Source organism: Carlito syrichta, unplaced genomic scaffold (genome assembly GCF_000164805.1).
Source record: "Carlito syrichta isolate Samal-C Ts95f unplaced genomic scaffold, Tarsius_syrichta-2.0.1 Scaffold226607, whole genome shotgun sequence".
Taxonomy (NCBI): Eukaryota; Metazoa; Chordata; class Mammalia; order Primates; family Tarsiidae; genus Carlito; species Carlito syrichta.
This window is the reverse complement of record NW_007170703.1, coordinates 452,726-468,190: the sequence shown is the minus strand read 5'-3', so window position 1 is coordinate 468,190 and position 15,465 is coordinate 452,726. Positions and strand designations below refer to the sequence as shown.

The window sequence follows — 15,465 nt, the reverse complement described above, 5'->3', positions numbered from 1 at the left end:
AGGATTTACAAGAGCACACTCACCAATATATTGCCCTAGGAAATCTTTTTGAAAGATACATACTTTCATCATTTAAATTTCACACTTTGCATCTAAAACTACTTTATAGTTAGGATTTTCAAAAACACTTATGAAGCAGTTTAACTCTTCAAAGATTTTTTCAAATAGACTTATTGTATGAAAAACATGTTTTTAAGATTATATTTTTAAACGAATATACCTCCTTCATCATTTTGTGATTCTGCTGGACAACTAAGGTATTTCCAGGGATCACTCTCTCTTCAGAAAGTCTGACTTGGAGTCCTAGGCTCCTGGAGAGTGCTACCTTTGAGCAATCCTTGGTATTCAGGGTCTACCAGAAACTGAATGCTATTCCTAGTATGGCAGCATAAGGAAGCTACATTTAAATTTTATTTTTGGTTAGATTTACATCAACTCAGTGTAGAAATGCTAGTATATCACTCTGATTAGAAAGGTCTTTAATTTTCAAAATGAACACAAAATTTTATTTCCTAAATCCAATTTACTGAATTATTTCAGAATAGCTTTAACAATAAGAAATAAGTGGAAATAAGAGCTGGAAAGCCCTAGTCTACACTCATAAAACTTAAAAACCAGGAAAAAGAAGAAACAGATGTTACCGATGGTTTCAAAGACAGAACAGAATGAGCAGACATTTCATCCAAGATTTCTGGTTTCTGATTTGACTGCCCGCGGTTACCAGCTGCCTCTGGACACACATCTGCCTGACGGAGTCACAGGCACACTCAATGACCAGAGAACCAAAAAGACAATCACCTGGACAGCAGTACCTCGAAGAAAATAAGCCAAGGTCAATTACAGTATCTTGGACTTGAATGACCACATGGTCATATAAGGAACTGTCAATCCAACAAAGAACATGATCTCCACAAGACATTTTTGCAACACATTTACTTATAAATCTAAAGGCAGAAAGTCTACGGGCCCTAGGGAGTGAGGCACCAGAAACCAGACTCAGTATAAATGAATTTAAAAGTTTATTAGTCATAGAAAAAAACGGATTCCTCAAAATCAATTCTCGTTAAGTTCCCTGTAAAAGAATAAGCTTACAGAAAATTTATTTCTCATGAACAGAAATGCTCTATACTTTTGGTCCAAGATATGCTGGGTTTTTTCCTTCTTCTTCAGATGACAGATGGATGTAACCAAATCTACGAACGAGTGTACTTGCCCCAAATGTGCAACATAAATACAGAAGCGATGAACAGAAGACTCATAACCAATACTGGAACAGGACCACTAGAAATAAGAAGAGAAAGCATGCTTACTCTCAGTAATAATGTATTATTATACTTGTAATACTAAAGATTGCCTAGGGGAAAAGGAAGGAGGTATGTAAGATTCATCCAGAAACATTATTTACATCATTTAAAAATATTCCCAAAATTATTGCTATGGATATTGTGAGGGTGTGATGGCATTGCAGTTGTGTTTAGAAAAGTATCATTTGGTAAATCACACCAAAATGTATACAAACAAAAGTCTGTCTTGGAGACACTGGTCTATGTAGTAAATATTTTCTAAAATAGAAAAACTTATTTCCAACTTTGTAAGTGCAAATGATCAATTACCAAACTATTTTTTCAAATTAAGACTTATTTAAGGACAAACTTCTTGAGAAAGGCTTAAAAGAAGTCCCCTGAAGAGCCAGAGGTTCGAATTTTCTCTCTGAAATACTCAGCAAAATTACCTCTAAAAAAGACCAGAAGTTTGGCAGTTAGAATGCTGCCAACTCACAAATCCCCAATCCCAAGAACTACTTCCTAAACACATTCTTACTTTATCATAAGTCTCCAATATAATCAGGAAAAAAAAATCAATAAACAAAACCAAGTCTCAAGAATTCCAGGGAAGCATTCATAAACTAAATTTGTGATCCAAAGTCAAGCTGTTTGTCAAATTAACTAAAATAATCCAAACAAATCCCATTTTGTCTCTTTTCTACTAGACAGTATGGAAAAAGCATGGGATTTAACAGTCAAAGTATCTGGTTCCATCTCTTGCTGTTTGTCTTCGAGCATGTCACTTTGCCTCTCTGAACCTGAGCTCTTCATCTGGAGAATGGCAATGTCTCTGAAGGGGCTAATCAAACAAAAAATAGACACTGAAAGTTCTCTGCAAAGCATCAAGGGCTGTTATTATTTCAATTCCTCATCCATGGTTTAAGTAGGAAACAGCTGTACACCATGGTGTTTTGGAGCCTACTCTAATCAGAAACGTGTGGGATTAGATCTGTCACATAGTACCAGAAACCCTGGCAAATGAGGTGAGCAAGGCGTGGGGACAGGGGCCATCTGGATGCCCATTTCCCATCACCCAATGAACACTCCCAGGCCTATGAACTTGGAAAATGGTATGTTCATCCTCCTGGGTCTATTCACCACCCAAAGGCAAGGAGGCCAAGGAACTTTTGGTACAGCATAATGGGAAAACCTCCATTAGGTTGTAACAATATCAGCTTATGCCTCAGGAGAACTTTGAAAAATCACCCAACTCCTATTCAAATGATTACTCTTGTTTCTCCGTGTGGGGCAAGAACACCAAATGAAGAGCAATTTCACCTAATTAAGCAGTTTTCCCTCCAGTTCTCTCTGCTCCCATCATTTATTTTGACATAGCCACATGAAGATCTTCCCTTCCTTTCCCTCACTCCATGAAGAGATGTCATTCCAGGTCCTAAACTGTCTAATTGGTTGATAAATGGAAAGTCCAAACCCAGCCCACCTGACACAAATGAAGCTGCTAGGAACCGTAAATCTCATCAAAGCAAGACCACTAGAGGCAGACAGTGCTGCTGCCGCTCTGCTGACACGAAACAAAAACACGAGGTCTGTTCCCAAAACTTACACCTTGAGCCCAGGTGAATCTTCCGTGTAGAATCGCCACATCCCTCCTGTGCCTGCCGAGGTCGTGCGGCCTGCGCTCCTAGTTCCACAGCTGGCGTTTTTTCTGAAAGAAAGAAAAATGTTACTGATGGCCTTTTGGGGAAATCTTTATAATAGAATTATAAAGTATGTTATAATTACACTGTTAAAGAACCAATTAAAAGAAAAAAACTTTTTGCTAGTACCCACCCAATGTCCTGCTTTTACTCCTCTGATGATAACCATGATGAACTAAGTACCTGCCAAATGGCAATGCATACAATAACCCTGGAAGGCAATTACTACTTCTATTTTACTTTATTTCATTTCATTTTATTTTTTTTTTTTGAGCTGGAGTCTCACTCTGTCGCCCAGACTGGAGTGCAGTGACCTGCTGGGCTCTGGCAATCCTTCTGCCTCAGCCTTCCAAGTAGCTGGAACTACAGGCGTGTGCTACCACGCCCGGCTAATTTTTGACTTATTGCAAAGATGAGGTCTCGCCAAGTTGCCCAGGTGGGTCTCGAACCCGTGGGCTCAGGCAATCCACTCACCTAGGCCTCCCAAAGCATGGGATTACAGGCTGAGCCACCAAGCCCAGCCTACTAATTCTATTTTATAAATGAGGAAAATTAGTCTCAGAAAAGGTTAAGCAAACTGCCTAAGACAACACTGCCAGCAGGCGACCGAGCTGGGATGTGGACCTAGTTCTGACCCCAAAGATCATCCACTTGCCCACATCATCCAGCAGCTTCATTTGGTATTTCACTTAGTCTTCACATGTATGTTTGTGAAACCAAATAATAAATCCCTGTGTAAAAATGCCCTGAATCCATATAATCTGATCTTAAAATGACTACTTTAAAAGATGTGTTTTAAAAATTACTGTACTTACTGCAAAAGAGACAAAAAACACACTTCAAGCTTTAATTGTATATCCCAAGATGAAGTATATACATTTTACAAAAAATTACTTTCAAACTTTGATATAGTGACCACAGATCTTACACAGAGGCAGAATGTAAAAAAACGTAGAGAATACCCAACCAGAACTTGTCCCTCACAAGGGGATCAAGACCTTTGAGATACAGACAGCCCTGGCAGGCAGAAGGAGCCTAACAGCACTTACTCCACTGATCAGAAACAGGCCCGGGGAAACCTTTCCTTCCTCTCTGGAAAAAGCCCTCAGTTCCTGGGGAACCCCACCCAGCAACTATTCTCCCACACAGTACTTCCCCAGTCCCAGTTATTCGTCTTGCCCCAGTGCTAGAGTGGTACAACATGGGGGTAAGTGGTAAGAAAAGTCAGAAGCAATCTCCTTCAGTCCATTTATCACCAACTCAGAGGTCCTACATGGTGGGGAGAGAGGGAAAGCTGTCTCACTGCTGCCCCCACCATTCATCAAATCCCTGTATTCCCATCCTTAAAATTCCATGCCAGTATCTGTAGGCTGCTGATTCTGCGTTTCTGAAAAAGGGAGGGGCACACAGGGAAGAAACAGAAATGAAAACCCTATCCCCAGCATCTCCCCCGTTTTCCTCCCAACTTTTATGTCCACCCCACCCAGCCAAGGCCCTCACACCACACTCTGAATGTAAGAAGCACAGTCTATAGCTCAGGAAGCTTGCCCTGATGCATGACAGAGTGGAAGACAGGAGTCCTGATCCAGCTGACTTCCAGCAGCAAGAGCTGTGTTCATACTAGAACTCGGAAAGCAGTCAGTGTCAAACAACGCTCTAGGTCTTTTGTACTTGTCTCCTTTTAAGAATTCTATATCAGACACATTAATTATGGGCTATGTAATAGCCTAGGAACGTGTAATTCCATTGTATAATTGTTTCTACTGGAAAACTGATTGTAAATAGCACACATAATTGTACAGGGAATGATAGAATAATTCATGCACTCAAAAAAGCTTTCACATACACAGATATATATAACTTAACCTGTGGGGTATATACCTAAATTTTCCTTCTTGTTCATTAAAAAGGAACTTGAGCTAGAAGATAAATCCCATGTGGACATGGTTAGTCATGGGCTGAGCCAGGACTAGGACCCATGCACCTTCTGCTATTCCCACAATCTCCCACCTCCAGTTTCTGACTTCAAAGTTTCCTGGAATTACAAGAGCCCAGAGGAATCAGGCTCTTTTAAGATTTCTTATTTCTGCCAGCACATGGGACTTAGCAGAGGATTTGAAAGCCAGGTCCCTAGAAGTATCAAAATGTACTCAAATTGTTTCCCATTCCCTCAGGGAAGCTAAATCAAGATTAACAGATCCCATTTTAATCTCTCAAATTTCTATTTGGGGCCTAGTTTATCCTCGCTTTCTGGCCACTCTATAACAGCCTCCCTCTTCCTGTACTGAACACAATGGTTTTCATAACTAACCATTTATGCATTTTGTTCCAACATGATGACCTCTGGTTGTTCCTCAAAGCCAAGCTCATTGACCTCACTATCTTTATACTTAACTTATTTATTTTACCTAGGAACCCTATTCCTCCCCAGACCATTGCGTGATTTGCCCCTTATTTCTTTAAAGTCTCTACTCAAATGGCACCTACTCTGAACACCCTATCTAAAACAACGACCTATACTCACTCTATCCTCACCATTCTCTATCTCCCACCCAGCTTTATTTTTCTTCACAGCCCTTATTGCTGAAATTTTATTATTTACTTACTGGCCTCGCTATGGTCTCCCAAACTGGAATAAAAGGTTCAAGAGCACAAACCCTGCGTATCTTGTTCACAGAATTATCTTTGGAGCGGCAACAGCACTTGGCATATAGCAGAACTTCAATAACTATTTGACAACTATCTTAACATCCCTGGCTATTCCACCATGTTAACATCCCTGTATTCTATTACTCCTGTTAGAACACTATGTAGCAATCCACAGCTTTTCTGTTTGCAAAGCATTATTGCTTCTTTTCATCCTCATAGCAAGTTCCTTTTTGCATTATATTTAACAGAGTACCTACTCCAACCTCAGCCTGACCTTAAATCCCATACCATTTCTTCTCCAAGGTACTAATTCTATTACCTCCTTGAGCATGGAAAATGAAAATGTACAGGTTACATAATTCAAGCAGTATTATTAGCCATTAGCTTCTACCGTTTTCTCAAAAATTACAGAGAAACAGTACCAATACTTATCACATTACATCCATAAAATAATCCTTAACTATTGCCAACATTCTAGAAGGAAACACTGTCAGTTCTCTCAGTACATAAATCGTGGCCTTTCTAGTTACGCTGGCTCCATGATACTGAATCCTAACAGATGACATCAACATCCACTTTTCTTTCTTTTTTTTTTTTTTTGAGTTGGAGTCTCACTCTGGAGTGCAGTGGCCAGGCTGGAGTGCAGTGGCATGCTCACGGCCACCGCAGCCTCAACCTGCTGGGCTTAGGCAATCCTTTCACCTCAGTCTTCCAAGTAGCTGGAACTACAGGTGCACGCTACCATGCCCAGCTTATTTTTTGATTTACTGTAGAGACGAGGTCTCATCAAGTTGCCTAGGCTGGTCTTGAACCCCCAGACTCAGGCAATCCTCTTGTCTCAGCCTCCCACAGTGCTGGTATTACAGGTTGAGCCACCATGCCCAGCCCCCACAGCTTTTCTTAAAAACTATTTGTCAGCCGGGCTCAGTGGCTCAGCCTGTAATCCCGCACCTTTGGGAGGCTGAGGTGAGTGGATTGCCTGAGCCCGCGGGTTCGAGACCCGCCTAGCAGCGAGACCTCATCTCTACAATAAATCAAAAAATCAGCCAGGCGTGGTAGCAGGCTGAGGTAGAAGGCTGAGGCGGAAGGATTGCTGGAGCCCAGGAGGCGAGGCTGCGGTGGCCGGAAGCGGCCACTGCACTCCAGACTGGGCGACCAAGTGAGACTCCAACTCAAAAAAAATAAACAAAACTGTATTTGTCCTCAAATGTTTGAATTTCACTAATGTTATCAGTTATTTTGTCCTTATTATTAAATGTCATCTCATTACTATATTTACATTTGGTAACTATGTGCTCTTTCTTCTTTTCTTTAAAAAATCTCAGCTGGCCAAACATTCCTATCACCGTACTACCAATTCTCATTAACCAGACCCATTCCCCAAGGAATTGTATCCACAGGACATGTTTTCCATTCCTACACAAAGAATCTCTGAAATTCAGGGTGCGAATGAGACAGCACACCAAACCCATATAACCTAAACCAAGCTGATATACTTCTCTTGAACATCTCAGTGACAGGAAACTCACAATCACTCAGGACAATCTTACCATTTCTGCTCGTTTTATTAGAATTTCTTTGCACTGAGCTGAAGTGTTTAAGTTCAAAAACTATCAGTTTTAGATTTACCTATTGTAGCCAACAAGAAAAATCTTATCTCTCTTCACATGCTTAAGAAGAGGCTTCATTCTTTCAAGGTCTTTTCCTCTCTAGATAACACCCCACTACTTCCTTCAAAAATTCCAAAAGCTGGGTGTGGTGGCTCATGCCTATAAACCCAGCACTTTGGGAGGTCAAGGTGAGAGGATTGCCTGAGCCCACATGTTCATGACCAGGCAACTTGGTGAGACCTCATCTCTACAATAAATTTTTTTTAAAAATTAGCCAGGTGTCATGGCACATGCCTGTACTTCCAGTTACTTGGAAAGCTGAGGTGGAAGGATCACTCGAGCACAGCTGGTCGAGGCTGCAGTGGCCGTGAGCATGCCACTGCACTCCAGTCTGGGCAACAGGGTGAGACTCTGACTCAAAAAAAAAAAAAGAAAGAAAAAAAAAATCCCAAGAAGACAGGGTTGCTTGATTCCCTCACTCAGTCATCATTTATTGTGTTATGCTGGGGATAGAAGTGACTTGGGCAGGTTCTCTGTTAAAGTCTAACAAAGGAATAAATATGGAAACATAAATGCGCTTACAGCGATATGCACAAAATTCTATGGAACCCAAAAGGAAAACTAACAGTTACAGCTGCTTGCGGAGTCAGACAGACCTACAGATGAAATAACTCTTGAGTTTGGTCTTAGAAAATAAACGGAAGTTTGCCTTGGGAGGGACAAAATGAGTTTGGAAAACAGCAATAAGTTCACTGCGGCTAGATCACAGGAGAGAGTAAAGGAAGATGTTAGGCTGAAAAGACTACCAACACCCATGGTATCTCCTCCCCTTTAGTAAAGTTCTGCAACAAGCAAGTAACAGAGAAATTAGGCCGCAGAGTAACAGCAGAATGGAAGATGGATTGGAATGGAAATGGCCTGGAGAGAAGAGTTAGGTAGCAAATGAAGGAAATAGATGAGAAAGCTAAACTGGGGCAGTAGAAATGGAGAAGGAAAGAACTGATAAGAAGGTTTTCATGCTAAATTTAAAGTCTGGCATATGAGTGGACAGGGAGAGACCATATGAAAAAGCCCCAAGAAGACGCTGAAGCTTCTGGCTTTGGTTAAACGAATGTACAGCAGTTTCATGTGGAAGTCAGAAGATATAACTGGGGGGCAGGAGAGCTGGGGTGAAAGGAGAGACTGAGTTTTGTGTCGGACAAGTTAAGTTAGATTGTGTATGGGGCTTCCAGATGCAATGTAAGCGCAAAGCTCAGGACCAGAGACACTCGTTTAACGACATCGGTTTTCTCAAAAGCATCTCTGACCCTATTCCAGCTTGTTAACTTTCCTTAAGAAGAAAAAGAAAGCAACAAAGAGAACATGTCACCTCCCTCCCCAAGGTCTACTCCCACCGCCACGTCACCTGAAGCTCGTTTTGCTGTTGTGAATCCGAACACTGGGGTCACCTCCCCAGAACCGGCGAATTCTTGGGCCCCATCTCCGAGTCCGCAACTGACAGGCTGCAGGGATCCTTACCTCTGCCGGACAGTGGATCCTGCCGCCCGGGCGGCGACTGCTTTGCTGGGAGAGCGCCCTGAGGAACCCACGTTAGTGCCACTGGGGGTCGGACCAGGCTGTGGAGAGAGAGACGACAGACAGACGCTTGAGCGGGGCGGGCCTTCCCCGGACGCCAGGCCTCGGCGGCGGAGACCGGAACCCGCACGGGAGGCTGGGGAAGGCAAGGAAGCCACCGAGGAACGGTATGGCGGAAAGCAAGAGTCGAGGCGCCTGGAAGAGGCAAGGACCAAGGAGAGGAGGCCGGGGGTACCATACCATGCTGGAGACTGGAGGGCGGCAGGGAGTTAAAGCCGACGGACGGAAAGTTAAGGCGCCGCAGTAGGACCGGCGGCTGGAGAGACTGGTTCAGGCCCCGCCCTCAGACCGGCGAGCGGGGTCCTCGCCGACTCCAGGGACGCCTGGGCTGTCTCTTGATATGCCTGTAGACATTCTGCTTCAGGCGACTTGGTTAGCTGCTGTGTGGACGTACAACCCTCCCGTCTCCTTCCATGCTACTGCAACGGCCTTCACAGAACCCAGTCCCTGCCAAAGAGAGGCTATAGCCAGAGTCAGACGAGAAATGCTCTCCGGCAGTAACTAGGCGCCCCAAATTTGCGCTGAGGTGGCCTAACGGTCGCAGGCACGGTGGGGCGGGGTCGGCCCGCAGTGGCCCGCCGGGAGCCTGGGGGCGGAGCTTGTGCGGAAGGCCCCCTCCGGTCGTGCGGCACTGGCGCGGTTCCCGGACCATGGCGGACAAACAGGGCCGGGGCCGGGGCCGGGACTCGGTTCCCAGCCCATCGGTGCTGTTTCTACACCCGGACCTGGGCGTGGGCGGCGCCGAGCGGCTGGTGCTGGACGCAGCGCTGGCGCTGCAGGCGCGCGGGTGCAGCGTGAAGATCTGGACAGCTCACTATGACCCAGGCCACTGCTTCGCCGAGAGCCTCGAGCTGCCGGTGCGCTGCGCTGGTGACTGGCTGCCGCGCTGCCTGGGCTGGGGGGGACGCGGCACCGCCGTCTGCGCCTACGTGCGCATGGTCTTCCTGGCGCTGTACGTGCTGTTCCTCGCCGATGAGGAGTTCGACGTGGTGGTGTGCGACCAGGTGAGGGGCTCGGGGTTGCGGCGCCAGGGCGGACCTCCCTGTGAAGGGCGCGCCCCAGGCGTGAGCTCTGAGGGAGGACAGACCTCTCCTAGCTGCCATCCGATAGAGTGGACGGACCTGACCTGGAGAATTCGGAGCTGGGAGCGAGCCTGTGGTTCTCCAACTTGAGTGCGAACCCATCAGAGTTGAAGGTTGCAGAGCCCCACGCTCCAGGAAGTTTTCATTCTGGAGCCCGGTGGTGGGGCCCAGAAATCTGCATTTTAACTGGGTGCTTTTCGTGCAAATATGCCTTGGGGGTCGCTCTAAGAAACGCTGGCATTCGAAGCTTCGATCACCTTTGACTTCTGAGTAACTCACGTTTTGTCTTCTCTCCGACCCGTTATTTTTGTTGACTTCACTTTCAGGCCACATGCATCCCACTCTGCTGGTTGTCTTCACAGCCAGGCCACCCCTATCCTGAGCAGTGTCATCTGTTAAAAATGCCAAGGTGAATATGTCGTGCCCCCTATTGAAACTTTAACGTAGCTCCCCATTGGTCTTTGGGGAAACAAGTCCAAATTTTTTACCTTGGTAAATAATGTCCACCTGCATCTGTCCTGTAGCTAGTCTAGACGCTTTCTTACATTTCCCAACCTTAAAAAAGATTATTATAAAAAGTAACATTTACTTGACTAAAAATTCAGTAGTGTAAAAGAGTGTCATGTAAAAGTGCCATCACATTCCACTCCCTGAAAATAGCCACTGTTAACAGTTTTAACTGTGTCCTTCCTTCCAAAAATTCTGTGGCTACACCAGCATATGTGTGTCTTTTTATAGTTATATCTTCTTTTTTGTACATAACTGAGATTATGACATATCTACTTCTGGTATCTTGATTTTTCCAGCAAAACTTTCTGCTTGGGATATCCTTATATATCACTATTGGAGATTCACTTTATTTTTTGTAGTGTACCATGATTTAAGCATTCTTCTTAAAGGACACTAACGTGACCAGTTTTGTATGAGTAGATCAGTGTTGTCATGAACATCCTTGTACTTTTTGTTTACTTCTGCAAGCATGTTCTTTGAGTAAATTCCTGAAGTTGGTCGGTCAAAGAGTTGTTCGTTTTAAATTTTAATAGCTATTGCTAGATTTGCCTACCAAAGACGTTCTGTCATTCTACTACAATGTGTGATAGAGCCTGGTAGTCTATGCTCTTGTCCACATCTGATATTATCAATCATTTTAACCTTTGTCAGACTTATAGGTGGAAATGATATCACACTTGGATCTATATTTCCTTAATTATGACTGCTGAGTTACTTTTGATCATTCTTGCATGCCTGGAAGTTTTCTTTTTAAGTAACGTGGACATTTACCAAACATCCTGCTTGTGTCTGTCAGTAAACACAAGGCAGTTGGGACAGTAGTGGGTAGAGAAAAAATTCTGGGCTTGGAAATAGGCAACCTGAATTCAAGTTCCATATCTGCTGCTTTAACTAAAATACTTTGAACAAATTGCACATTATCCCTAAAGCTTCTTCACATATTAAATGAGCAGGTAATTAAATGACTTGTAAAGATTTCCCAACAAAAATGTCTATAGAAATGCTAGCATGTAGTTCATACTCAATTATGTCTATGATTAGTATTTGTTGAGCACATACCATATGCCAAACTCCAAGCATTTTACATGTATCAGTATACTTAATAATCACAAAAATTATATGAGCCTTTTTGAACTATAATTGTCCCTGTGTTATAGAAGAGGAAACTGAGAACCAGAGTAGGTAAATTACTGGATCATGGCTACATAGTTAGTAGAGCTGAGATTCAAACCCTGGCAATCTTGACTCCATTGCATGTGCTTTAAAGTACTATAGTTCATTCATTCAGTTCCTTAGGAGAAGGAAGATCCTAGATGTATACTGTCCTGTATGGTAGCCACTAGCCGTATATGCCTGTTGAGCATGTGAAATTCAACTAGACTGTGCTGAAGTGTGCTGATGCACAAACCTGATTTTAAAGATTTAGTGTGAAAAATTTATAAAGTAGCTGATTAACATTTTGTGGCATTGATTACATTTTGAAATGGTAATGTTTTGGATAAATATATTTAAATTAATTTCATCCTTAAAGACATTTTTAATTTACTAGAGTTTTCTTTCTGTTGGACAGCACTATTCAAGAGGAAACCACTGGACTTGAAACTTTAAATGTTTAGCACTTATCTAGCAACATCTACTAGTCTTCTATACACCAGGCATTGTACTGGGTGAGAGTCCTGGACATCACCCATGAGGAACCCATAGACTAGCAAGCAGGGTGGATGTCTCTGCTTTCAGTTGGATTGAGTTGAGTTGTCCAGTCACTTAATCTGCTGTTCATTTTTGCTTTGGCTAGGTGTCTGCCTGTATCCCAGTGTTTAGGCTGGCCAGACGGCCTAAGAAGATCCTGTTTTACTGTCACTTCCCAGATCTGCTCCTCACCAAGAGAGATTCTTTTCTTAAGTGGCTATACAGGGCCCCAATTGACTGGGTAGAGGAATACACCACAGGAATGGCAGACTGCATCTTGGTCAACAGCCAGTTCACAGCTGCTGTTTTTAAGGAAACATTCAAGTCTTTGTCTCATATAGATCCTTATGTCCTCTACCCATCTCTGAATGTCACCAGCTTCGACTCAGCTGTTCCCGAAAATCTTGATGACATAGTCCCCAAAGGGAAAAAATTCCTGTTCCTCTCTATCAACAGATACGAAAGGAAGAAAAATCTGACTTTGTCACTGGAAGCTCTAGTACAACTGCGTGGAAGATTGACATCTCAGGATTGGGAGAAGGTTCATCTGATCGTGGCAGGTGGTTATGATGAGAGAGTCCAAGAGAATGTAGAACACTATCAGGAATTGAAGAAAATGGTCCAGCAGTCTGAACTTGGCCAGCATGTGACCTTCTTGAGGTCTTTCTCAGACAAACAAAAAATCTCCCTCCTCCATGGCTGCACGTGTGTGCTTTACACACCGAGCAATGAGCACTTTGGCATCGTCCCTCTGGAGGCCATGTACATGCAGTGTCCAGTCATTGCTGTTAATTCCGGTGGGCCTCTGGAGTCCATCGTCCACAGCGTCACAGGGTTTCTATGTGAACCTGACCCAGTGCACTTCTCAGAAGCAATAGAAAAGTTCATCCATGAACCTTCCTTAAAAGCCACAATGGGCCTGGCTGGAAGAGCCAGGGTGAAGGAGAAGTTTTCCCCTGAAGCATTTACAGAACAGCTCTTTCAGTATGTCACCAAACTGCTGGCATAATCACATTCTGTTTAAGATCTTTATGCTACAATTCATTAATGTCATTTTTATGGATTGTAGACTCAGTTTTGAAACCAAAAAAGAAACTAGAAACTACTGCAGAAGAGATTTTTTTAAAAAATAAACTTTAGTCTTGAATCTGAGCCACCTTCCCATCCGCCACACCTCCCTGTCTGCTTTTTCAGAAAAACAGTATCTTTTACGCTGCAATCATTCTGAGTCTTACCAGTGCTAAGTTATAAATGCACAGTTTCATGTTCAGAATATTTTGTTATACTTTCTCTGGATTATTGTTCTTCTTCCTATAAATTTTGAATGATATTGTACCTTAATTGGTAGTTTAAGCGTATCATTATCAAAGTTGGTTTATTTGGCTTCATGGCATAATGAGGACAGGGGTACTATAGTTCCAGAATCAGTCCACCAAAAGCGTTCACAGTCATCTATTAGGAAAATGTTGTTAGTTATACCTTTGCGTAAACCCATAGCAAAAGTGCATTGTATTTTTTTTTTTTTACAAGGATTATTTATTGTATTTCTGCACACCAAGACATGACAATAAAAGATATTGATCATGGAAAAATACACAAAAAAATTTTTTCGGGTCTCCAGGTTCTATTTTGGTATTGTTAGGAGAATATAGATATAACAGCCAAATCTGAAGTCAAAACTAAAACAAATTGGATATTGAAATGAATCAGGAGTATTGTCACGTGTGGTGTGCATCTTGTTTAGAGTGTGTTTCTTAATGTCATCTTGGTCTTCAGTTGTGTTAATATTTTTATTGTCTTAACTAAGCTGAATACAGGACACTAATGGTTTTTATTCTTCAAGGCCTGGCTCAAATGCCACTACAGTGAAGCTTTCCTTGACCCTTTGCCTACCTGCCAAACTAGATGCATTTTCGACATGCCTTTAAAGCTAAATTCATTTTTGCAAAATAGCAAAGATCACTAGCTGAAACCTCCATGTTAATAAACTCAAAGAGGGCCAGACTCGGTGGCTTAGCCTGTAATTCCAGCACTTTGGGAGGCCGAGGTGGGTGGATTGCATGAGCCCACAGGTTCAAGACCAGCCCGGGCAACTTGGCAAGACCTCGTCTCTACAGTAAATCAAAAAATGAGCTGGGCGTGATAGTTGGCACCTGTAGTTCCAGCTACGACGCTGGGGTGGTCATGAGTGTGCCATTGCACTCCACTCTGGGTGATAGAGTGAGGCTCCAACTCAAAAAATAAAAAATAACCTCAAAGAGCACATACTCTAGAGCCTAACAACCTATGTGACCTTGGGTAAATTAACCCCTACACTTCAGTTTCTTCATCTGTAAATATCTGTACTATTCCACTTTCTTCATAGCGTGGTTATGACATATTATGATAATATATGTAAAGTACTTAAAACAACTTGGCATGTAATATGTAAAGGCTAGCTATTATTTGCAATTTGGGGATTTTGAAAATTTTATGTTTCATGTGGGTTCATGCTACACTACCATATTGTTTGGGAGTTTAGAAGATTAAACTTCGTTTTATAATTTACCATGTGCATCTGTATCACAGAAGTTTTTTAAACAAAATGACTATACCAAAAAATACTATGAAATGAAGGTGTTAAATATATTGAGTCTTGTGGAATGAAAAGTTCTGTTACATTCCATTTCCTTTAGTACTGTGAAAGCTTACTGTACAGTAAAGTGAGTAAATGTCCGGTAAGCTCTTTTTTTGGCATCTCCAACTCTCAGAATCAAAGCCATTCAGAGCTAACGGGGACCCCAGAGGTGATCCAACCTAATTTGCTCTTGCATGGATGGAAAAACAGGCCCAGAAAGAGGAAGGGACCTGCCTAAGGCCACACAAAGGGACAGTCACAGCTTTATTCTACTCCCACTTTTATCAAAACTTCCTATTTCCTGTCACTTCCTTTGAATGCCTTACTTCATTGCTAAACTCAACCCTCTCCAGCTCTATCCCAATCGCCTGAGATGGTGCCACCTTCCAGATGCCAGCGCCTTTATGCCTGATAGCTGAAGGGAGGGGAGTTTTCCCAAAGGCAGGCCCAGTTTCCAACCTGTCTTTAAGCAGCAACCATTGGGAGTGGGGCAAAGGAAGGATTTTACCTTGCTGACTCCTGAGCCATTGGGGCTGTGGGAGCCAGTGGCTCTGTCCATGTTAGAAGGGTGAGACTGGGGTTGGGGGGTGTCAGAGTGAGGGTGACCAGGCTAGAAATTTTGTATTTGTCTGCTTATGGTTTCTGATATTCCATAATTTAGTTGTCTATTTTTGACTGAATTCTATAAGT

The 15,465-nt window shown here is 43.0% G+C and overlaps 2 protein-coding genes across 2 annotated transcripts; one reads left to right on the top strand and one right to left on the bottom strand.

Moving 5' to 3' along the window:
* Nucleotides 1-1,000: 1,000 nt before the first annotated feature.
* Nucleotides 1,001-9,156, bottom strand: SEC61B (Sec61 translocon beta subunit). Its single transcript, XM_008051713.1, has 4 exons — nt 9,058-9,156; nt 8,761-8,858; nt 2,890-2,991; nt 1,001-1,281 (listed from the first exon to the last, which is right to left on the bottom strand). Exons 1-4 carry the CDS (start codon nt 9,058-9,060, stop codon nt 1,194-1,196), a joined length of 291 nt encoding a protein of 96 aa, XP_008049904.1. The 5' UTR covers nt 9,061-9,156; the 3' UTR covers nt 1,001-1,193.
* Nucleotides 9,157-9,422: 266 nt separating this feature from the next.
* On the top strand, nt 9,423-13,762 carry ALG2 (ALG2, alpha-1,3/1,6-mannosyltransferase). The gene is made up of 2 exons (XM_008051712.2): nt 9,423-9,881; nt 12,265-13,762. The coding sequence occupies exons 1-2, from the start codon at nt 9,528-9,530 to the stop codon at nt 13,165-13,167; spliced, it is 1,257 nt and encodes a 418-aa protein (XP_008049903.1). The 5' UTR covers nt 9,423-9,527; the 3' UTR covers nt 13,168-13,762.
* Nucleotides 13,763-15,465: the final 1,703 nt, after the last annotated feature.

Bases quoted from the DNA above. Each gene is read 5' to 3' on its own strand.
- SEC61B (XM_008051713.1), bottom strand. The intron at 2,992-8,760 runs GTAAGGATCCCT...TCTTTCTTTCAG, and splicing joins GGATCCACTGTCCGGCAGAG to AAAAAACGCCAGCTGTGGAA. The intron at 1,282-2,889 runs GTAAGTTTTGGG...TCTTATTTCTAG, and splicing joins GATTCACCTGGGCTCAAGGT to TGGTCCTGTTCCAGTATTGG.
- ALG2 (XM_008051712.2), top strand. From the start codon at position 9,528: ATGGCGGACAAACAGGGCCGGGGCCGGGGCCGGGACTCGGTTCCCAGC. The intron at 9,882-12,264 runs GTGAGGGGCTCG...TGCTTTGGCTAG, and splicing joins ACGTGGTGGTGTGCGACCAG to GTGTCTGCCTGTATCCCAGT.